General features: G+C 52.8%; 2 protein-coding genes across 2 annotated transcripts; one reads left to right on the top strand and one right to left on the bottom strand.

The window, feature by feature from the left end:
• Positions 1-67: 67 nt before the first annotated feature.
• On the bottom strand, positions 68-13,156 carry CENPO (centromere protein O). Its single transcript, XM_055120948.1, has 6 exons — positions 13,019-13,156; positions 11,387-11,544; positions 4,634-4,751; positions 3,376-3,635; positions 1,545-1,716; positions 68-913 (listed from the first exon to the last, which is right to left on the bottom strand). Exons 1-6 carry the CDS (start codon positions 13,062-13,064, stop codon positions 801-803), a joined length of 867 nt encoding a protein of 288 aa, XP_054976923.1. The 5' UTR covers positions 13,065-13,156; the 3' UTR covers positions 68-800.
• Positions 13,157-13,285: 129 nt separating this feature from the next.
• Positions 13,286-16,755, top strand: PTRHD1 (peptidyl-tRNA hydrolase domain containing 1). The gene is made up of 2 exons (XM_004609324.2): positions 13,286-13,537; positions 16,289-16,755. The coding sequence occupies exons 1-2, from the start codon at positions 13,286-13,288 to the stop codon at positions 16,457-16,459; spliced, it is 423 nt and encodes a 140-aa protein (XP_004609381.2). The 3' UTR covers positions 16,460-16,755.
• Positions 16,756-23,380: the final 6,625 nt, after the last annotated feature.

The raw sequence follows: 23,380 nt of genomic DNA, 5'->3' as shown, positions 1-23,380 counted from the left end.
GGCAGCAGGTCTGCCCTGAGATGTCTGTAAGCGGCCGGTGGCCAGGCCTGAGCCGGCCCGGGCCCTGGGTCGGGTGCTTCTCCCCTGCTCGTCACGACCAGGGGCTAAGAACTGAAAGGGCAGCGGCTGGCGGCCTGGCTGCTTAGACACAGGGTACCCCATCACCGGGAGCCGGGGACACGGCACAGGGGCAGATGTGCCACCTGGCACTTCCACGGCCAACTTAACACCAGCTTACAAGCGAAATATTCCAGGAAACGAATTCTAGGAACCTAGAACCCTGATTTTATTTTTGTGTGGGGAGGTGGGGGGTGGTTTGGGCCACACCTGGCGATGCTCAGGAGTTACTCCTGGCTTTGAGCTCAGGAATCTCTCCTGGCGGTGCTCAGGGACCATACAGGGTGCCGGGTTGGGCGCATGCAAGGCAAGCGCCCTACCTGCTGTACTGTCAGGTCCCAAACCTGATTATTTTAGGCCTAGACTACCCTGCTCTTAAAGCAGCTACACGTTAACCTTGTGATTCTTCTCGCATCACGAACCTAGAGTACTCCCTCTCAAGTGCTCAGAATATGAGGTATGACATCCATTCCTGCTATCAACAAATGCCTCTGTCGCCCCACATTCCGCTCGGATTTTCAGCTGAAACATGCTTGGTCGTGTTTGGTATCTCATCAGCCCCCGAAGAGCAGGTGGTCCCGCACGTTCTAGCCGTGGCAAGGCAACCACGGCCAGCTGTCTCCAACGCCCCGTCCAGGGCTCCGGCCCCGCCAGTCCACTCGCCTGGGCGTCCCCGGAGGCTCCTAGGAGGCCGAGCTCACGTGCATCTTCTCTCCTTCCCTCGCGAACTCAGCGAACACGCGGTGCAGCGGCCTGGTCCTGAACAGGCCCTCGTGGGCCGCCTGCTGTTCCTCCCCTAGAAACACACCCGTCGGTCTCCTCGGGGCAGCGGCACTCAGACCCACGCAGCACTTCCTGAGAAGCTGCCGCCGCCAGGCAGTCACCCACCACCAGAGCCAACAGGGCCGGGCCCAGAGAATCCCGGGGTGGAGCCCTGCAGCCTGGGCCCACCGCCCCCAAGGAAGCCCCGACCCAACTTTCCGTTTTCCCCAGTTTGGATTCTGTCCCCCACCCAGAGGTGCTCAGGGAAATTCAGGGCAGAGCTCAGGGGACCCTACGTGGTGGCAGGGACTGAACCTGCGTCGGCCACCGTGCCAGGCAAGTGCTCTCTCTCCAGCCCTTGCCCCGTTACGGGAGTCCATGGCAGGAACAAGGTCACAAGAAGCCATCCGAGAAGACTTGGAGCCTGGTCTCTGGCTCCCCTTAGCACGAGGCACCCAGGCCCAGCCGCCTTTGCCTGCCCTTCAAGAGGGGCTGCAATAGGACCAGAGAGGGGAGGGGACCCTGGCAGGGAGGGAGCAAAGGAAAAGAACACGCAGTTTCCTTACGAAGAACAGAGGAAAAACGGGTGGTGCAGCTTAGAGCTAAGTGAAGGGAACAGGAGGGGCCCCAAGCACAGGCCGCCCCGTCCCCTGGGCGCTGCTTACCTTGAGTAGTGACGGTGACGGCAGTGGGCAGGGACTCGCCGAGGTCCTTATACACCAGTCTGGCGCGGAGGGGCGGGGACGGGCTCTTGGGCTCCACTTTGTAAGTGAAGGTCAGCAGGTTGCACAGCGCGTTTCTCTGCAGGGGCCCGGCCAGGAAGGCCGAAAAGTCACTCTGGGGGGGATCAGACAGACAGGGAGTGGGGGCTGTCGGCAGCTCCAGAAGGTGACAGCGTCCACAAACACGAGCCCTTACCAAAGCTCACAGAAATAAAGGAGTAGGACAGACGGACATCGCTGAGAGGCCTCCACGCCTCTGCCTGCATTCCCAGACTCAAATGATCCGAAGACAGGATTCTCCGCACTTCTATCACTTCTCCCATAGCGGGGCGGAAGGTCAGAGGTGACGCGGGCGCTGCCCCCGCAGGGTCCTTCAGAGAGCGCTCTCCTGCTTCGCCTCTACCCCGGGGCTCAGCAGAACTGAGTGACCTGGGCGGGAGCGACTGGGCTCCAGGCCACGTGAACCAGCCCCACAGCGAGTGAGGCTTCCCACAGCACCTCCGCCTCAGCGCCTTCACGGCTGCCCGAGACCTTTTCCACACGCAACCCCATTTTGCCTGAGAAATACAGCCCGGGGGAACCAGAACTCCTAGGATTCAGGATGCGACTGACTCGGGATTCATTTTTGGCTGTTTGATGTTCAGAAGCCTTTCAGAGTTGCCGGGTTTTTTTTTCCGGGGGGCGGGGTTGGGGTGGGTGTGGCTACATCCTGCTGTGCTCAGATGTGGCTACATCCTTGCTCTGCACTCAGGGACCACTCCTGGCTGTGCATGGGGGACCATATGGGATGCCCAGGATCAAACCTGGTGCAAGGCCCTACCCACTGTCCTCTCCCTCGGGCCCATGTTGCCCAAAGTTTTATGCCCCTTTCCCCCCACCCAACATTCAGTTACTGAGATGCACTGTGGTTTCACAGGTGAGGGTTGAAAGTGGGGTTTTCAACCACCACTGTTGCAAACACTGACCGAGAGTTTCGAGAGGGGGAAATCACACAGAAAGCAGCTTACATGTAAATAACACGTGAGGGGCGGGAGCGACAGTTACCCCAAACCCTCAGGATCCCTGAGCGCGGGGCCAGGGGTACGCCCTAAGCACCAGCGGGCGAGGCCCCAAACTGATCAATCAATACTACACGAGCGTCTGGGCCGGGGAGACAGCATGCCTGGCACACACAAGGACCAAGCATTTCACAGACCCCCTGCCCAGGCATCAAGTGACCCCAGCCTCACTGAGACTTCTTTTTTTTTTTTTTTTGCTTTTTGGGTCACACCCGGCAATGCACAGGGGTCATTCCTGGCTCATGCACTCAGGAATTACCCCTGGCGGTGCTCAGGGGGACCATATGGGATGCTGGGATTCGAACCCGGGTCGGCCGCGTGCAAGGCAAACGCCCTACCCGCTGTGCTATCTCTCCAGCCCCTCACTGAGACTTCTTGACTGAACTGTCAATGACACCAGAAGAGACCTCGGGGCCCTTAAGTACTGCTTGAGAGCACTGTCCCCCACCCTGCCCAAAAGCCCCTAAACGACACAAGCAGCAAAGGATACTGGTCAGACTGCTGGCAAGTGTCACGCGCCACTCACCCTGAAGAACACCCGGGGCTGGGCACACGCTCGGCAGGCAGGACGGTCTCAGCACGTGAACCCCAGCTGCAACCCCTCACCCCCCTGAGAGTGCCCCCAAATACATCCGCATGCACAAAAGAAAAGGTGCCCCCTTGTTTCTCTCTAGGCCTGTCCTGAGCCCAGAAACACAGGTCAGACGCCCCGGTACCTGAAGTCGGTCCGCCTGGTACTTCCTTCCGGAGTAAGCATTTAGGTACTCGTGGAGGCGAAAGAGGAAGTGCTGAACGTCAGTCTGCAAGTACTTGGCAGACAACTGCTCCAGGGGGATGAATGGCGGGACCGAGTGGTGATGTATCTGAAGTGGCTTCTGGATCACAAGGTCCACAAAATAGGATTCCAGCAGGTTCCCTTCGAAGGTGGTGCTGATGCAGACGCAGACGCCCCGGCTGGTCGACTTGGCACTGAGCCCTGAGGGGGCAATAATGCTCTCAGTCCATGCAGGACAGGGACCCACACGCGCGGTGCGGCGCGCAGCCACAGGGATCAGATGCGCTGGCACTGGCGGCGTGAGTGCCTCAGACCCTCCTCACGGAGCGTGGCTTAACGCTGGGGAGAAACACATCCCGATAACAAGCTACTGAGAAAGGACTGAAAAAAAAAATTTTTTTTTAAAGTACGGGTCACCCAGAGCAGTGCTGGAGGTTCTGGGGCGATTCCGAGATGGCCAGCAGGTCCGACCAGATGCTCTGGCTGCTGTGCCCGACTGCCACCAAGGTGACACTGGGGGGCCCTCGGGGCCAGGGCCTGAACCCCCAGCCACACGCCCGGGCGCTCTGCGCTCTTCCATCTGGAGCTGCCTTCTGGCCCGACTTCGGAAACTTCAATTTACCTGTTCCTTCTTTGCCCTGAATTTGGGGCCCTTCCCTGTGTTTTCCATGTGCTCTTGAGACATAGGATAAATCCCCATTTTGATGATTCCTGGGATCTGGGGGTTAGAATTATCTGACCCGTGGCATGAGGCAAGATAAGGCGAGTCAGAAGTAACAGAAGCCCAGTGCTACGGCCTGGCACGTGCTAACTAACTCAAATACGGGCCAGTGCAGCGGTGGTCCTCAGTGGCCGGTTCGCAGGTGCAGAAAGGTGGGAAATCGCTGATCTACCGTCCGGGTTATAACTGCGGCTCCACGGGCCAGCAGGTAGACAGGTGCCAGTCTGCAGGTGCAAAGGGGCTGAGGAATACTGGTCTAGGTCACCATCACCGACCAAGAGGCCAACGTCGGGCCAGGGAAGTCAGCTCACAGGGCTGGAATGCAGGGTCCCAAGCCAATAATAAAGGAAGTGGTCAACCGCACAGGTGATGATGCCTCTAAAGGGAATGCCAGGTCAGAGTGGGCGAAGGGGGAAGTCAAGACTCAGGACGTGGCAAACGAGCGAGCGCAGCTGAGCCGAGCGGGGAAGTGCCCCACCTGTGAAGCGGTAGGCCTGCAGAAGGGCTTTCGCCGTCTCCTCTCTGCGTTTCAAAGCCTCTCGCTCACTCTTCACCAGGGGCGGGCCGGGCTCCACGCCGGCGCCAGAGGCTCCCACCTGCAGGACACACACACAGCAAGGGCTGAAGAGAGCTCAGAGGGCCGAGAGAGGCACATGCCTTGCACATGGTCGGCCCCATTCTATTTCTGGCAATACACACGGTCCCCCGACTCCAGCCCCCCAGAAGCGGTCACTGAGCTCAGAGCCAGGAGCAAGCCCTGAGGACCGCTGTGTCTGACTCTGCCCGCCCCCCTCCCCCATAAGGAGTCAAAGCTGCACAGGTGCTAGTCCACACACAGGAGTGGTGGCAGGCGAGGGGACAGCCAGGGCGACTGGAGAAGGAGGAATGGCGTGCCGTGCCACTCTCCCCTCTGCTCCAAAGGGAGGCTGCAGGCTGGGCCTCACAGCAGCCTCTGCCGGGGAGGGGACACCTGCGAGATCCTGGTCACCAAAGCAGCCTTTAGGGCAAGAGGCTAAATAGGACAGGGCGGGAGAGAGTGCGAGGGTCCCTGCGCGAGGGACGCTGGCACACGTGGATCCAGTTCAGTCCGCACACAGGCTTCTGAGTACGGCCGGGGCAATCTCTAGGGCCAGCCGGCTGTGGCCCCGAGTCCGCAGAGAGGGAACCCAGAGTACTGATGCAATCCCCCCGGCACCTGTCAATCCCGACACTGCCTACACATGACCGTACTGAGAAGCCAAACAGAAGTAAACTGCTGGAGTTAAGAACCCGGGCCAAGAATCTGCCAACACTGGAGTTTGGGGAAGAAAGGCTGGGCTCCCCCCTCCCCATGTCAATGAGGGCCCCAACAGAAGGACTGCACCCTTATTTTTAGGAGTCAGGCCCAAAAAAACGCCTGAAATGGAGAACAGTGATAACCCAGACACTGCCAGAAAAAAAAGGCGCATTCTCTCTGCAGTGAAGATACTTCCAGTTTTTGTCCATCATCTTTCGGGCAATACTAAGTATTTAATAAGAAAATTAGTGGGTGCATTGGGAAAGAGGTGCAGATGGCTGGAATCCAGGAGGACAGGAGGCAACAGAAGCCAGGGGACTCACTCCGGGGGGCTGGGGCCGCAGCTCGGTGGTGGGGTGCCTGCAGCTCAGGGGGGAAGGTCTGTTTCAGCCCTGAGCCCCGGCTCTGCCCCCATGAGGACTGGCACCGACACTGGCATCTCAGGCGCCCCAAGAGGGTGATGTCCAGCACACCGTGGCCAGGGGAGCCACCGGGCCAGTGTGTGGGCACAATCAAGCGTGCGACAGTAGACGGGGGGATGAGGGGACCCATGTTGCCCCGACAACAAGACAGCAGCGGTCATATTTGATCCTCAGCACCCATTATTGTCCCCCGAGCCTGCCAGGAATGACCCCTAAGTGCAGAGTCAGAAGCTTGAGCACTACCAGGTGTGGCCCCCAAACAAAAAACAAAAACAAACAAACAAACAAAAAAAACAAGACAGCAGCGGGAGGAAGCATAGGCCCAGGGACAACTGGACAACATCAGTGTCAAGGAAACTTTCAAGCTCTAAATCTTTTTTTTTTTTGCTTTTTTGGGTCACACCCAGCGATGCTACAGGGGTTACTCCTGGCTTTGCACTCAGGAATTACTCCTGGCAGTGCTTGGGGGACCATATGGATGCTGGGGATCGAACCCAGGTCGGCTGCGTGCAAGGCAAACGCCCTACCCGCTGTGCTATCACTCCGACCCCTCAAACTCTAAGTCTTACAGCCCAGCAGAATACAGGCCTTAAAAAAAAAAAAGTGAGAGACAGTGAAATATGGGTGTCCTCAGACAAATGAAAAAAGGAACTTTTCTACGGAGAAGTAATTCCAGCTGGAAATGCAGAAATGCAGTAGCACAAACCAGCGCGTGGGAGGGCGACTATGTGTATGCGCCAAAGGGCAGAGTGGCAGGCTGCAGAGAGAGCAGCGGGCAGTGCCCACGGCCCATCCTGGCACCGAGCAGCGCCAGGAATGATTCCTGAGTGCACAGCCAGGTGTGAACCCCAAACTCAAAATAATACCGATCATTTTCAAAAGTTTTTAAATAAAAGCAAAGTGGCCAAATAATAAAAATGTTCCTTAGCGTTTAAGCATAGGCAGAACATATGCCACCACCACCAGAGTTTGGGAAAGATTTAAGGTGCTGGAAGGTCTCATACTTTGCAGAGATAATCTGCACACTGATTATGCTAATCTGAAGCAGTCTCTTAAAAAACAAACAAACAAAAAGGCGTCTTTTTTTTTTTTTTTTGCTTTTTGGGTCACACCTGGCAATGCACAGGGGTTAATCCTGGCTCTGCACTCAGGAATTACCCCTGGCGGTGCTCAGGGGACCATATGGGATGCTGGGAATTGAACCCGGGTTGGCCACGTCCAAGGCAAACGCCCTACCCGCTGTGCTATCGCTCCAGCCCCAAAAAAGACGTCTTCTTTAGGACAGCTGCAGGGAGAGGCAGGGAGTGTGTCACTCCCAAGCGAATGGCCGGCGGACACGGTCCACAGAAGACCGCTGCCTTGTGTGTGTGAGGCCTGGGTTTGGCCCTAGCAGCCCCTCCCTTAGATAAAGCAACAAATGCACAGGTGGAAGAGTAACACATACAAACACCAATACAGCAAAGAGAAACAATGAACCAGTAAGACCATGAAACTGTCAAGTCCGCTACTGAGGAGCCGGGGAAGGCCCTGAGGCCGGCCTGGGAAGTGCGAGGACAGAGTCTGACTCCTGGCACCCTGCACACAACAGCCGGCACAGGCGAAACCCGCATCTAATTCACAGGGGACCCTCACGGACCATTCGCAGCCTCGTGTCCTCTGATTATAATGGAATGAAGCTATAAAACACCAAGTAATTCCCAGAGTTTCAGCAGTAATCCAATGCCTTTCTAAAACTAACTCATGGGCCAAAAAAATCTCCTTTGAATCACAATGGATAAAAAATATTTAGAATTGAAATGAAAATAAAATCATGATCTCATAACTCCTGAGGTCTTGCTGAAGCCCAGTGCTGTGAGGTGGCTGCGAGGGTAACTGGGAAGTGGGGGTGTGAGCGGAAGAACCGTCAGCTTGCAAGAGGCCCGGAAAGCTGCGTCACCCTCCCACCATCTGAGGTGAGAGGAGGCCCCCGACAGAGAAGAAGATGAATCCGAAGGTGCCATCAGCTTGGATCTCCTACTCCTAGATCTGGGAGAAATGTTTGGGGCTGGAGCTACAGTACAGTGGGTAGGGCACTTGCCTTGCATGTGGATGACCCCAGTTCAACCCCTGGCACCGCACATGGTCCTCTAAGCCCACCCAGAGCAATCCCTAAGTGCAGAGCCAGGAGTAAGCCCTCCACCCTGCTGGGTATGGCCCAAGACCAAAATAAATCAATATGTGTTTATGAGCCAACAAGTTATCATATTTTTACGAAGCAACCCACATAGATAAACAATGGTTGCAGGAAAATGTATGATCACTAATGTATTCAGGAGGTAAATAAGACTACATTAGTACTCATCTGGAGAAGCTAAATCAGCAACTTAAGTCCAAAGGGAGTAGAAGAAAATACAAAATGACAATGCAAACAAACAAGAGAGAAAAGTAAAAAACAAAAGTGATTTTTAGGGGCTGGAGTGATAGCACAGCGGGTACGGTGTTTGCCTTGCACGTGGCCAACCCAGGTTTGATTCCCAGCATCCCATACGGTCTCCTGAGCACCGCCAGGAGTAATTCCTGAGTGCAGAGCCGGGAGGAAGCCCTGTGCATCGCCGGGTGTGACCCAAATAGCTAAAAATAGAAAAGTGGCTTTTTCTGAAAAGGATAACATAAGTGTAAGCTGGTTCTCTGAAAAGGTGAACATGAGGGGGCTGGAGCAATAGCACAGCGGGTAGGGCGTTTGCCTTGCACGCGGCCAACCTGGGTTCGAATCCCAGCATCCCATATGGTCCCCTGAGCACCGCCAGGGGTGATTCCTGAGTGCATGAGCCAGGAGTGACCCCTGTGCATCGCCAGGTGTGACCCAAAAAAAAAAAAAAAAAAGCAAAAAAAAAAAAGAAAAGGTGAACATGAACTTGACAACAGTCAACCAAACTGATGGAAAGAGAAAAAGAGTGAGAGCAAGCACGAGTTACTAATAGCAGATTATAAAAGAACCAACACTACCCACCCCACCCCATCCCACCCAAAGCTGATTTACAAATGTGCAAGTCGTCTGCCTGAAACCTTAAACTGCTGAAGGCAGGCAGGTCCTGGCCCGGCTCGCAGCTGACCTGCGTTCAACCCCTCATACCCATATGGCCCCCAGACCTGCCAAGAGTGGTCCCTGAGCACAGCCTTTAGGTGTGAGTTTAGGAGCCAGTTCAGTAGCACCACAGTCCTTTGAGCATCACATGGGAGCCATGATGAGAAAGAAGGGAAGAGGGGGCAAGAGGGAGGAGCTGAACTGGACGCCCACCAGAAACAAATCAACTGTGTGGCGGAAAAACAATACATTTAACCTCTCTACATCACACAGAAGAAATTCCGGATTGGCTAGAAAAATTAAAACAACAAAGCTTTGAGAAAGTAACAGGGAATACCTTTATCATATTAGGCAAAGATGAACTGGAACAGATTCCTCTTCAATAAAACATAGGTAAGACAAAGTCTTTCACCGCAAGCCTCACTCACTGAGGAGTGTAAAGGGAGTAACACACCAGTCTGAGGCTGTTCATAAACATGGCCCAAGGAAGAACTCATACCCCATGTAAAAAAAAAAACAACAAAAACCTACAAGTTAATGACAGAATGTTGGATTATGGTTCTAAGCATTTTAAGAAGTAACATTGTTTCCCCCCTCCAGGGAGCTTGGGTTTACTGAGTTCCACCCACCGCAGTGCTCAATGCAGATGACCGAGGTTTGATCCCTAGCACCCCTTAGAGCCCCTGAACACCACCAGGAGTGATTCCTGAACACAGAGCCAGGAATAAGCCCTGAGCATAACTGCCAGTTGTATCCCCACTCGCCAACCTCCCCCACCTACCCCCCGCCCCGCCTCCCCACCCCCACCCAGGGGAGGAAGGAAATAGACCACATTTGAACTTTAAAAGACAGAATGTTCATGGCAGCATTCCTTTTATTGAAGGGGGGAGGTTGAGGCCACACCCGGTGATGCTCTGGGCTATGCCTGGTGGTGTTCAGCAGTGACCCCTGGCAGCACCTGAGATCAAAGCTGATGGGCAAGTGCCTGAACCCCTGCACTAGCTCTCCTGCCCGGGGCATTACTCTTAAAGACAGCCCCAAATGCAACAGCCGAAATAAACCAAATGTCCTCAGTAGTAACAGAAATCAGCAGAGCATTATTAACAAGGCAGAGTGCCACACTGCAATAGGAAGGAACAACTACCGACGGATCAGCAACAGAAGCCACACTCTCACTTCGCACATTTATGAGTTCAAAAGCAAGTGAAATTGAATGTCTGGTGACAAAAACCACACTGGGAGTTACCTTGCTCAGAAGGGAAATTCACGGGTGACAGAAGGGAGATTTCTGAGGTGAGGTCTCTGCTCTGAGCTCCGTGGAACCCACCAGGCTGCGGCACTCTGCGTGCAGAGTCTACGCACCAGTGTAAATTTACTGTGTAGATTTATGTACATATATGTATATTACTATAATAAACAGATAGAGAGAAGGAGGGAAGGAGAATGATAAAACAGAGGGAGGGAAAGCAAGGAAAAGAAGGCGGGCCCACTTCACCCCAAGGACAGACAACTGAGGGGCGGGGAGGGCAAGGAACAATGGAGCTTTCCTGTTTTTTCCTGTGGCTGTCCCCACACATGGACACCCCCCACACACACACACATAGACACACACACTCAGTGGCTATCTCCGACACTGTGACTGCTCCCATGCATGTGGACACACCACCCACACTCAGTGGCTATCCCCACATGGAAACACAGACGCTCACCGGCGGTCCTCCACACATGGACAACACCCCCCCTATGGGTGCCTGGCATAAAACAATTTTAGCCCAGCAACCATGCAATGTTTTATGAAACATTTTCTTGGCAATGCTGGATTTATTGGAGAAGCAGAAATGTGAGTAAAGAACCAATTAGCAAACTACTGCAATAATCCTGGCATCCGAGTTATCTTATAAACATGCAACTGAGGATTCTAGAAGTTTCCTTCTACTTATCCTTATTACTGATCACGGGCTTACAACCTAGTGGCCTTTCAGGGTTTCATCTTTCTGTGTGAGTGGGGATCCCCACTCCCAAGCCCCCAGTGCTGGCCCACAGACTTGAACACTTGCTCTGGCCCTCGGGGGAGGCGGGGGCGGCATGCTAAAGGGCCCCTGGGCAGGTCTCGATGTCTAGTCTAATCCTGAGGTAAAGAGAAAACTGCAAAGAGGGAAGAGTCGAAGTTCACCGTTGAGGTTTCACACTTGGGAAACAGAACATGGCATTAATGACAAAAGTGCAGTGACTCACTTTAAGCTGACAATGAGGCACCAAACGGCTCCTGCCTATGCAGGCAGGTGAAGAGGCTGCCCTGCCTCTAACCCCTGCTAACGACCAGCTTCTGCCGACCGGAGCTGGCACTCGACAGGTGTGATCGTTTAAGGGTCCAAGCGCTGAAAGCCAACCGGGAGACACACAGGACCCGAGTGTGCCAAATCCAGACCGGCGCGTGTACCTTACCCGAGAGCCCGCCCAGGTACTCACCCTGGATCCACGCCGCTGCACTTCAGCCCGCAGCTGATCCCGCACGAGTCTCAGCTGGTGAATCCTGTCTTTAAGGCCCCTTTCCTCAGCTTCCTCTTTCAGGCGCTTCTGGGATCTGTTCATTTGAGCCTCCAGTCTTTCCGAGTGAGCTAAGGCACCTAAGGAGAGCCAAGGGAATTTCAGAAGCAGCCAAGGATTTCTGATGCTGGTGAACAGGAAGCGATGCAGGGAAGAACCGAGATGACCCTTTCCCAGAACTCTGTGGTCAGCTAAATTGTCAGACACTTGTCAGAATTTATAAAACCAGAGAAGCTGACAATAAAACTCAGGGAATCAGCAACCTCTTAGGCTAAACACTGATGTGTTGCCACTAGAAAAGGTTTAGAAAAAGTATGCTATCTAAATAAATCTGAATTATCCAAAATAATGGACCCAGAAGAAATGAGGATCACATTCGCTGACTCCCAAAAGCTGTCTTTAAGTAATACATTTTAGGGGGAGCAGGAGCAATAGCACAGAGGGCAGGGCACTTGCTTTGTGAGGGGCGAACCTGTGCTTGATCCCCTGCACCCCAAATGGTCGCCTGAGCCCACCAGGGGTAATCCCTGAGCAACGCCAGGTGTGCCCCAAACAACAGTAAAGTTAAAATGCATGTTTTCCTCAAGTACTGACACTCTGAAACTCTTTGGATCTAGACCTTAAGCTTAAACTCCAAGATATGAGTTTAGCATTCAGCACATCACCCACACTCAAGAATTTAGAGGCAAAAGGCAGCCCTGCCCCCTACCCACCCAAACTACAGCCCAACACAATCAAGGTCCTACTCTCAAAATGCCAACCAGTTCCCCTGACACTTCCTTTATCCTTTGCGAGCTGTCAAAGACACTTGTGCAGACACACCGCCTACAAAGCACTCACTGCATACTCCTCTCAGGCATGTGCTAAGGGATTTTTTTTTGGGGGGGGGGGGTGGGGAGGTCACACCCGGCAATGCTCAGGGGACTATTTGGGATGCTGGGAATCGAACCCAGGTTGGCCGCATGCAAGGCAAACGCCCTACCCGCTGTGCTATTGCTCCAGTCCCGTGCTAAAGGATTTTGATGTAAACACTGAACCCAATTCTACATCCACCAGCACAACACTATTATTCGTCTATTTCCTAGCTGGAGAAGCTTGGCCAAGGCCAGGATACTCAGAAGGTCCAAAGCCAGGTATCAACATCTCAACATTCCCGTCCGCCGGCCCTTCCAAATCCTGCCAAGAGGCAAAGGCCAGAGTCTCTCTCTCCAACACAAACGCTGAGCGCGTAAGGAACGCAGCTCGGCTTGAAAAGCAGGAGCGATAGCACAGCGGGCAGACGTTTGCCGTGCCCGCGGCCGACCCGGGTTCAATCCCTGGCATCCCATCTGGTCCCCCAAGCACCGCCAGCAGTAATTCCCGAGCGCAGAGTCAGGAGTAACGCGAGCATCGCTGGGAAAGCAGGCGCGAGAGAAACAAAGCAACGCTTCCTGGCCCCCGGGGGGCAGCTGCCTACCCCTGAAGCCGTCCCAAGTTAGCTGGGACTATTCCGCGTTGGGCAGGGGAGGAGACGGGGTGGCAAGCGAAGGCGACCCCCGGCGACCCCCGGCATACCTCCTCTGGGCGCGCTGCCTCGACTCGAAGCTTCGGCCGGCTTCATCTCCGCCCCTGCCTTCCCCCTTGGCCACGTTCGTCCCTGAGAGCGTCCCTGAGAGCCTCACTGTCCCCTCTCCTCCTTCTGCTCACTCTAACCAGGGACAAACTTTCCCGCCGTTCCGGGCTTCAAAAATAACAACACCCACATCCGAGCCGTCCCAGAGTGCTTTGCGCTTCCGCCGTACAAAAATATGGCGGCGCTCAGGGCCCCTCCCATATCCCGGCATGCACCGGGGTGCAGGGCCAGCCTTTCGGCTAGTCAGGAAAATGGCGGCCTCTAGCGCGGAGCCACAGATCCTGGTACAGTATTTGGTGTTACGAAAGGACCTGTCGCAGTCTCCGCTCTCCTGGCCAGCGGGCGCACTGATAGCGCAGGCCTGCCACGCGGCCACTGCGGCCTTACACCTTCACCGCGACCACCCGCACACAGTCGCCTATCTCCAGGAGTTGGAGCGCATGCGCAAGGTGGTCCTCGAGGTACGGCGCGGGGGGCGGGGAGGCAGGGCGGGACCGGAAGTGGCTCGGGGCGACCCTGAACTGTGGGCGTGGCCTTGAGCTCTTGGGGGCGGGGTCTTTTTGTGATTGGATGTAGCACTCTAGGGGAGGAGTTTTTTAAGCTCGGAGCTGGGGCCTGAGCTGTTTCCTGCACCTCGGGTCTCACCTGCGGGCGGCGTCCGAGGTGCGTTTGAGGGTGGGGCTGATGGAGCGAGGCCCCGCCTTTTTTTAAAGCCCTGCGCTGCTCCGGCCTTTCGTTCAAGTTCGGCCCCTCTTAATCACCGCAAAACTGAAGCTGGAGGCTTGTGACTTGGGGCAGGAGCGACAGTGGAGCGGCTAGGGCGTTTGCCTTGCACGAGGGTGACCCGGGTTCGGTCCTCGGCATCCCGTCTGGTCCCCCAGCACCGTCTAAGTGCAGAGCAAAGAGTGAACCCTGAGGAGCATCGCTGGTGTACTCCCTCTCCCCCGCAAAGGGAAAAACCAAAAGCGGGTGGGGTGGTACGGAAGCATTTGCCCGGGTGTGATGTCAGATGAGAGTAATCATCTGGTTAAATTGAACCTAGCCTCAAATACCCAGCACCATCAGGAAATACCAGACGCCTGGGGTATGGAATCAAACACAGGTGACGTTTGTTTTGCAGATGACTTAATAGGCCCGACCGTTCTGAATTCTGTTGGTTACATTGCTAGAAATGTATCCTAAGAAAATAATCTGGTGCACCCATAGAGATCTGCCTAAAGATATTCATAGCAGCATTGTGTGACAGACATTTTGAAAACCTACTGAATTTCTAATATATGCAATTTATGTGCATATGATGGATTACTAGGAAAGTAGCAGAAATGCATGTGGAACACGTTTAATTGGCATGGAAGTGCCCAGCATGAGATACTGATTTGGACTTTTCATATCAAATGACCCAGATTTGAAATGAAAAATTACATACCAGATATTAAATAGTGGGTGGTAGGATTTTGTTTATGTCCTAATGTGTCTTAATTCTTTTGGTTTTTCTATTTTAATTTTATAATAAGAAAAATTGCCTATAAAAACTTTTTTTTTACCTTATTCACTGTCACTGTCACTGTCATCCCGTTGCTCATCGATTTGTTTGAGTGGGCACCAGTAACGTCTCTCATTGTAAGACTTATTTGTTACTGTTTTTGGCATATCTGATATGCCATGGGTAGCTTTCCAGGCTCTGCCATGCGGTCGTGATACTCTCGGTAGCTTGCTGGGCTCTCCGAGAGGGGCGGAGGAATTTAACATGGGTTAATTTGAAAGGCGAATGCCCTACCGCTGTGCTATCGCTCCAGCCCTTTTTTACCTTATTATAAAACTTATTTTAATAAACCAGGACTCAGGAGTGGAGAGACAAGAGTCATTCTGACATTGCTAGCCAAACATTATCTTTTAAGGGAAGAATTCCTGTTAGGTAAGGAAACAACTAGTAATAAATAACCTGTAGGAAAATGTCTTAATTATTGCTAAGTGGCAGAAAAGCAGCAGCTAACGTCTCATTCAGATTCTTTTTACAGGAAGGAAGCCTCAAGAAATCACAGGATGTAAATCACACAGTTCAGACTTCACTCCCTCCCACCCACCACCCCCTACCAAGCACATACATTTTCAGGCAGAGAGTATATTTACCCCTTTTCTCAAATGGCTTATCACACTGAAAGCCACAGAGATGAAGCGACTCCCAAGTTTAAAAGACATCTGATGATTCCTAGTTGCCAGCCAACTCTCAAGAAAGGGCCTTAGTACACACCACTGCATAAGGTGCTGCTACAGCCAGCCTGGCTAAGCTCGGACTAACAACTATATGTTGGGTAAACATTTCCCCCATGCCAGGTCTGAGACTATGTTCACTGGATCTTCACTGCCACTAGAAAACACCGCCATCTGACATTTTACAAAGAACCTACTGAGTCCTGTAATTTACCAAAAGCCACCCAGCATCACAGTAGCGCCAGGATTGGGACTCAGGCTTTCTTACTGCCCACGGCCGCTCTCTCTGCTGAAGCAGGGAGGGAAGAGCTGTGAGTCCAAGTGAGGCTTTGCCGGGAGGACCCCAGAGGTCACGGTCCCCTCAACTGGCCCCCAGTTATCCGGTGACCTGTCTCGGTCCCCTCAACTGGCCCCCAGTTATCCGGTGACCTGTCTGCATAGGCAAGAACCGCACCTGACACTCATCAACTCTCAGAGTTTTTGGAGTGATTGTTCCCCTGCTTGGATCCAGCCTGGGGGACAAGGAGGCCAGGAGTCCCTTCAGAAGGCTGCTAGACGAGAGCTTGCCTTTGGGTTAATAAGTGGAACCGTCCCAGCAGAAAGGAGTTCCTTCTGAGTATGAGCAGGGCTGATGGAGCAGTCGGGCCATGATCTTAGAAACCCTCCAGTAGTCAAGCCAGAGCTGGCTGAAGGCTTAGGGATGACTGGGCACCAGCTATGAGAAATCTGGAATGTACAGAACTTGAATATTGACAATGCAGACAGCACCGCAAAGGGGAGATACAGTTCCTCTCTAGCCTGCCCTTGCCCCCACACTCAGGCAACTTATCTAAGGGGCTTTGGAGAGTGAACCCCACTTTTAGAGAAAGTGCTCTGACCGATGCTTTCTGAGAGCTGGTCCTCTACTTTCCATTAGGAGAAACTCACACTTTCTTCCTACCCCCACCCTATGCCTTTTGACATTTCCCAAGTGGGCTCTTTAATCATTCTGCTCCTTGCAGGCCCCAGATGAGACCGCCCTAAAGCAGCTGGCTGAGACCCTGCAACAGAAGAACATTGACCACCTGCTGTGGCTGGAGCAGCCCGAGAACGTGGCCACTTGCCTTGCACTCCGCCCCTACCCCAAGGAAGAAGTGAGCCAGTACCTGAAGAAGTTCCGCCTGTTCAAATGACCGCCCTTCTGCATCGCTGGGATAGTTTCTCCGTCATCAAATCCAGAGACCATGTGCCTTCCATGGCTCAGATTAAAGTTGTCATTAATAAGTTCTTCCTATTATTTCAAATTATTAATAAGTTCATGTGGAGAGGGCAAGGGAGCAGCCATGCCAGCTCCAAGGTACTGCTCAAGTGGAAGATTTGGTCAGGCTCGTGTAACTGGCTTCAGGGAAACTATAATTTGTTAAGAATAAGAATTTTTCCATGGGGGCTGGAGCGATAGCATAGCGGATAGGGCATTTGCCTTGCACGCAGCCGACCCAATTCCCAGCATCCCATATGGTACCCTGAGCACCACCAGGGTAATTCCTGAGTGCAGAGCCAGGAGTGACCCCTGTGTATCGCCGGGTGTGACCCAAAAAAAAAAAAAAAAAAAAAATTCCAGTTGCCCAGGTTGAAAGCTTTATCTTAGCATCCCTTACTTTTCTTTCACATCCAATTGTCATATTTTATTGAATCAAGGACACTATTTTTTTTTTTGCTTTTTTTTTTCTTTTGGGTCACACCTGGTGATGCACAGGGGTTACTCCTGGCTCTGCACTCAGGAATTACCCCTGGCCGCGCTCAGGGGACCATATGGGATGCTGGGATTTGAACCCGGGTCGGCCGCATGCAAGGCAAACGCCCTACCCGCTGTGCTATCTCTCCAGCCCCTCAAGGACACTATTAATGTGAGGACTTAAGTTATCACTTTTAACTTGATGTTAAAAATCGAAGAAATTTGCCAAGACATGCAGTTAGTTGTAAGGTGTATTTCAACTTCAAAGATTTGAAACATATCGAGGACTGGGGACAGTCTCAAAGGGCTGGAGTGTGTGCTTTGCGTGTGGAAGCTCAGAGTTCACTTCCTCGCATGGCACAGTCCCCAAGATGTGCCATGCGTGGCCCAAAATAAAAACGCGTGTTTCAATCTCAGAGCTGTTAAATGAGATGTATATATGTACACATACATACATATTCCTAAATTTGACGAACACACTACATCTGCTTTCTCTTAGTTTCCAGTGGCACAGTCCTTTATCAAGCTCTGAATTTGCTTATCAGAGAATCCCAATGATCTGCTCACCAGATTACAACATGGTTAAAATTCAATATTCTCTTTTGCTGGGGAAGTGGGGGGGTTCCCAAGCACTATTCACAGGGCCCCAGGGGCCACTCATCGCAGTACTTAGCCAACCAAGCCATTAAGTCGGTGTGAGGGCCCAAGACGGCAATGCTATATGGGCCCTAGGTACCACCAAGAACACCCAGTGGTGCTCGGGAGCCTGCAGGGATGACCCAGGCTATGGTGTCAGGGACCAAACCCAGGTCAGATGCATGCAAGGCAAGTGCCCTAACCACTGTACTATATCCCAGGCCCCCAGCAAACATCGTGGTGGCAGGTTTCTATATGAGATTCACATGCCCTGTTCAATATAAAATATGATTAGCCCCTGGAATACAGTCCGAACTACTGGGCTGGAGAGACAGTGCGGCAGGTAGGACAGTTACCCTTCACATGCTGGGTCCTGCTTCCATCCCAACACCACTATGAGCCCTAGCAAGAATGGTCTCTGAGTACAGAGCCAGGAGTAAGCACTGAGCGCTTTCGGACGTGGCCCTAAAACACAAAAAATTCTTTGCTTAGCCATTACGTGTTACCCTCACACCCTATTTATACTTTTTATTTATTTTCTTAGGGGAATCTTCTCTCTGTCCAAAGTTGGTGTTTCAGCAAGACTCTCCAGTTGCTACCCCCCTCCCCCCCATTCTATCTCCTAGTCCCAGAGAGTCAAATGTTAGTACTTCCTCTGCCTTTCCTGTTTCTGGTCTTCCCCCCTTCTCCCCCGCCCCCCCACCCAAGGTTTTTGGGCCACAACTGGCAGTGCTCAGATGTCACTTCATTGCTCTGCACTCAGTAATTACTCCTGGCGGTACTAAGGGGACCAGACAGGATGTCTCGGATCCAACCTGGGTTGGCCGTGTGCAAGGCAAGCCACCCCACGCTGTACCATTGCTCCAGCCCTGTCTCGGCTCTTTATTTCTCTCCCAGGTGCTATCATCCTTACAGTTTTACCCAACCACAAACGATAATTCCTTTCTCTGAATGTTTAATTATATGTTTAAAGTATCACTGTATCACCCTCATCCCATTGTTCATCGGTTTGCTCGAGTGGGCACCCGTAACGTCTCCATTGTGAGACTTGTTACTGTTTTTGGCATATCGAAAATGCCACGGGTAGCTTGCCAGGCTCTGCCGTGCAGGCGAGATACTCTCCGTAGCTCCAAGAGGGGCGGAGGAATCGAACCCGAGTTGGCTGCGTGCAAGGCAAACGCCCTACTTGCTGGGCTATCGCTCCAGCCCCCTTTTCAGAATTATTATCACCTAATTGTGACCTTTCAGGGTCCTTTTCTTCTACCACTTTCTTGCAAACATGTTCACCAAAGTATTTCCATAAAAATTTGGAGACAGGACCAGGGAAACAGCTCACACTTGAGCCTATGTTGGAGTGCCTGGGTTCCGTCCACATCACAGTCCCCTGGTCACCACCAGACACAGCTCTCAAGCACTGCCGGGCATGACCCTCCAAAAAACAACAACCACAAAAATGTGGGTACAGCTGTAGAAGTTGCTTGGGTATCTTGAAGCCAAGTTTATGAAGAGGAATTTATAGAACAAACATGATGAATGTCTACTGTTTTGGTCTGTACTTAACACTGAGGATGTAAAGATGGGGGGGGGGTGGAAAGGTGAGCCCCTCAGGGAAAAGCTTTTTATATGTTTTAGCAAGTTCATGGGTAAAGAAGAAAGGTCCATGTTACTGAGGTTGAACGTAGTAACTGCTAAGACACTACTTAGATAACTTAAGGAGGCGAGGGGGAAAGTCCAGAGCAGGAGATAGTACAGGGGTTAAGGCACTTACCTTTCATGCCTCTGGCTCTGATTCGACCCTCAGCACTGCATGGGGCCCCAAGCGACTCTGAGCATCAAATCCCTCATCAAAAACAAGTTCAGAAAGAAATGGGAAGAGGTAAAGTCCAGGGGAACTGGCCTTCCATTGAGAAAGTGAGAGCTTTTCCGAGCCAGCACCACCACCGGCGTGCGAACCTCGTCATCACAACAGCAGCAATGAAGGGAAGGGAAGGGAAGGGGCAAATGTTTCCAAATGGTGCTGCGTTTATTAGTATTATTCGTCATTTTATTATTATTTTGGTTTGGGGACCACACCTGGCGATGTTCAGGGCTATTTCCAGTGTGGGGATTGTGCCCAGTTCTGCCCAGGGGGCCCACATGAGTGCTGGGGAGCAAATCTGGACCTCCTGCATCCAAAGTTTGTACTCCAGCCCTTTGAGCCATTTTCCCTTTCAACCAAGATAGTGCATCCTCCCCCCCGAATTTTTTTTTTTAAGTTATGAGTTCTTCAGTAAGATATAGTGCTGTGGCACATAGCTGAGAGACTACAGCTCATGTGAATCCCTGAACAGAGAACTGAGAACACATAGCATAAATTTCTACCTAGGTTGTCGTCATCATCATCATCATCATCATCATCATCATCATCATCATCATCATCACCATCATCATCATCCTGTTGATCATCAAATTTCTCGAGCAGTCTCAGTAATGTCTCTATTCGTCCTAGCCCTGAGATTTTAGAAGCCTCTCTTTACTCGTCTTTCCCAATGATGCCACATTGGAGGCTCTTTCAGGGTCAGGGGAATGAGACCCAGCATTGTTACTGGTTTTGGCATATGAATACACCATGGGGAGTTTGCGAGGCTCTCCCATGTGGGCAGGAAACTCAGCAGCTGGCCAGGTTCTCCCAGAGGGAGAAGTAGGCTATAAGATGTCTGTCCCAGAGGGCAGAGAGTCTCTTGCCCGTGCGCCTGGCTGTCTTCCCTGGGGCCCCTCAGAGGGGGTGGGCTCCAGCTTCCCTCCCCACCCCGAGCAGAGCTCCTGTGAAGACCTCCGGAGCCTTAGCCACAGCCATGCCCAAGACCCCTCTCCACACGTTCTACCTAGGTAGGGACAGATATTCACATGCTGTCCTGAGTGAGAGCAGGCCTAGGGAGCACAGCAGGGGGAGTATCCCTGTATCGGTCTGTATCCCTGAACCCTTTCATGCTTCTGGCTCTGGTTCGACCCTCAGCACTGCATGGGGCCCCACGCGACTCTGAGCATCAAATCCCCCATCAAAAACAAGTTCAGAAAGAAATGGGAAGAGGTAAAGTCCAGGGGAACTGGCCTTCCGTTGGGGGAGTATCCCTGTATCGGTCTGTATCCCTGAACCATTCTCTCTGAACTAGATCCTTGGATCTTAAAGTGTGGTCCCTTGATAAGCATTACTTGGGTACTGTTAGAAATGCAGATTCTCTGAGGTCCTGCCCAGAGCACTGAGTCGGAAAGTGCTATCTGAGTGTTGCCTGGTCCAGACAGGATGCAGCCGATTTAAAAGATGAACCGGGGGGGAAAAAGCATGTAATTTAGAATCAACACATTATGAGTGTGTATAATGTGTTTCCAGGAAGGTGTTAAGATACGGAGCGAGAATCAGCGCTAGATATTCTTTTCTAACCTCGCCAGTCAAGCTCATAAAAAAAAAAAATGTGTTCTGGGTTGGCGAGATAGTACGGAGCATAAGGTGTCTGTCCCACTTCCTGCAGCTCTGATAAACTCTGGGACCGAATATGCGCCCCCCACCCCACACAAACCCCCATGCCTGCCCGGGGTCATTCCTGGGCAAAGAGCCAGAAGTAACCCTGTGTATTCTCACCTATACACACACACACACACACACACACACACACACATACATACACCCCACCACCACCACCACAATACACACACACACACACACACACATACACCCCACCACCACCACCACCACAATACACACACACACACACACACACACACATACACCCCACCACCACCACCACAATACACACACACACACACACACACACACACACACACACCACCACCACCACCACCACCACCACAATAAAAGATGTGTACTCCAGTGGGGCAAAGACCAAAGTGGAAGCCCAGGAACAGGGAGGCGCCCCCGAGAAGGCTCGTCCCCACGCTCCGGCCCCTTTCTTGGGCATGAGAAACGTTCCGCAGTTCGCCCGGCACTTCCATGCGCGTCAGTCAACGCTGACAGCCTCGTGGCGGACGCAGGTTTCTCCCCACGGGTGCAAATTTGCGAAGCCTACAGTATGCCCAGCATCGAAGGCAGGGGACACGGCGGACTGGCACATCAGGTCGCTTGTCAGTTTTCACTTAATCTCTCCTGGCTGGGTCTGGATTCGGGTGTCAGCCTCCTCCCTACTAGAGAGCGAGTGGTTTGAAAGGGGTCGCGAGTAGTTCAAGCGCAGGGAGGTGGAATCCTCCCCGTCAAATGGGCTAATTGACGTTTTGGGTTATCACTCAGCCTCCTGTGACTGCCGGCTGCATGACTCAATGCCCTGGGGTCTCATCAGCACTGGAGCAGCCAAGCGAGTGCGCTGGGCTTCTGACCTTTCCAAGCCGAGGAGTGGCGCCCAGGTCCAGGCTTCTCAGAGGGCAGAAGAATGCAGGCAGCCCCTCCCCTCCCCCCCCCGCCGGGAGTGGAGGGTTAAAGCTCCCGCTGCGTTATCCTTCCTGGGGTGCAGCTTCCCACAGACTCAGGGGTCACCTGCCTGGGGTGCGAGTGCCGCCTGCATCCTGGTGGAGCGTGTCTGGGGCCCTGAGCCCGCCGCTGGGGGAAGGGGCTCTGTGGGAGAAAGGCTAAGAAGCGGTGGGGGGGGCTCTCTGGGGACACCTCCAGGCCAGCCCTAGCGCCCGCTCACCCTGAGCTCTGCGGGGGGCTAGCTGGGAGTGATGGGGTGTTTTCGAGGCTCGCAGGGAAGCTCTGACTCAGGTTCTTAAACCGTGAAAGACCAGACTGTCCCCTTCTCTTGGCAGGGGGCTGGGAAGGCGGAGCTTCCTGGGACCCTCATGTCCGGCTGCCTTCCTGTCCTTAGGGAAAGTGTGGACTCAACACCGTCGCTCCCACGTGATCAGCACAGCAGCCTGAGCGCAGGCTTTGCATGTGGAGGCCAGAGTTTGATTCTGGGGGCCAGGGTTTGACATCCCCCTCCCCCGCCATCTCGGGTACATCCCTGGAGGCCTCCAAGCATTATTGGGGAGGATCTAAGGGTCCGAGCACTGGGAGGCCTTTGCCTTGACTGAGCAGTCGCGTTGGTTAGTACTGGGAGGGATCCACAGACCCCCCCCACCCCCAAGTACCCCCTGGGAGTCTCCTCACCCCAAAGAATATTGTGCAATACCCTTTTTGTTGTTGTTGTTGTTGGGGGTGCGGGGGATTCCAGCATGGGGGTCCTGAGCTCCACAAGAAGGTTCCCGGCCTTGACCTCTGTACTATCTCTCTGGGCTCCTTGTGTGATACTTTTGTTTTGGGGTCACACCCCCTGTTTTAGGTTTTACTGCTGGCTCTGTGCTCAGGGTCCCTTCTGATGGTGTCGGGGACTGTATGTGGTGTCAGGCAGGCCGGCTGCATGCCGGGAGTGCCTTAACCCCCGTGCTATCTCTGTGACCCTGTGCAATGTTTCAAAAGACAAATCTGTAAGTCTAAAGATTTCAAAGATTAAACACATTTTCCTGTTGAGCCGGAGATTGATAAATTGGCAGGCTCTCTCTCTTTATTTGGGTTATAAAAAAATCACCTATCAAAGACTTATTAAAAATCCCAGAACGGGGTTGTTACATTTCTTTCTTCTTTCTTATACACTTGAAAATGCCCTTAATAAAAGGCTTTTAAAAAGCTTTCAAGGTAGTTTAAAGTCTAAGCTTAGAAGTGCAGAATCTTTAAATAGAGCATGTTCTGAGTGGAGCTTTTTCCCAGTTGATTTTG

This window comes from Sorex araneus, chromosome X (assembly GCF_027595985.1).
Source record: "Sorex araneus isolate mSorAra2 chromosome X, mSorAra2.pri, whole genome shotgun sequence".
Classification (NCBI taxonomy): Eukaryota; Metazoa; Chordata; class Mammalia; order Eulipotyphla; family Soricidae; genus Sorex; species Sorex araneus.
The sequence above is the reverse complement of the archived record's forward strand: the minus strand, read 5'-3'. Positions and strand labels throughout refer to the sequence as shown.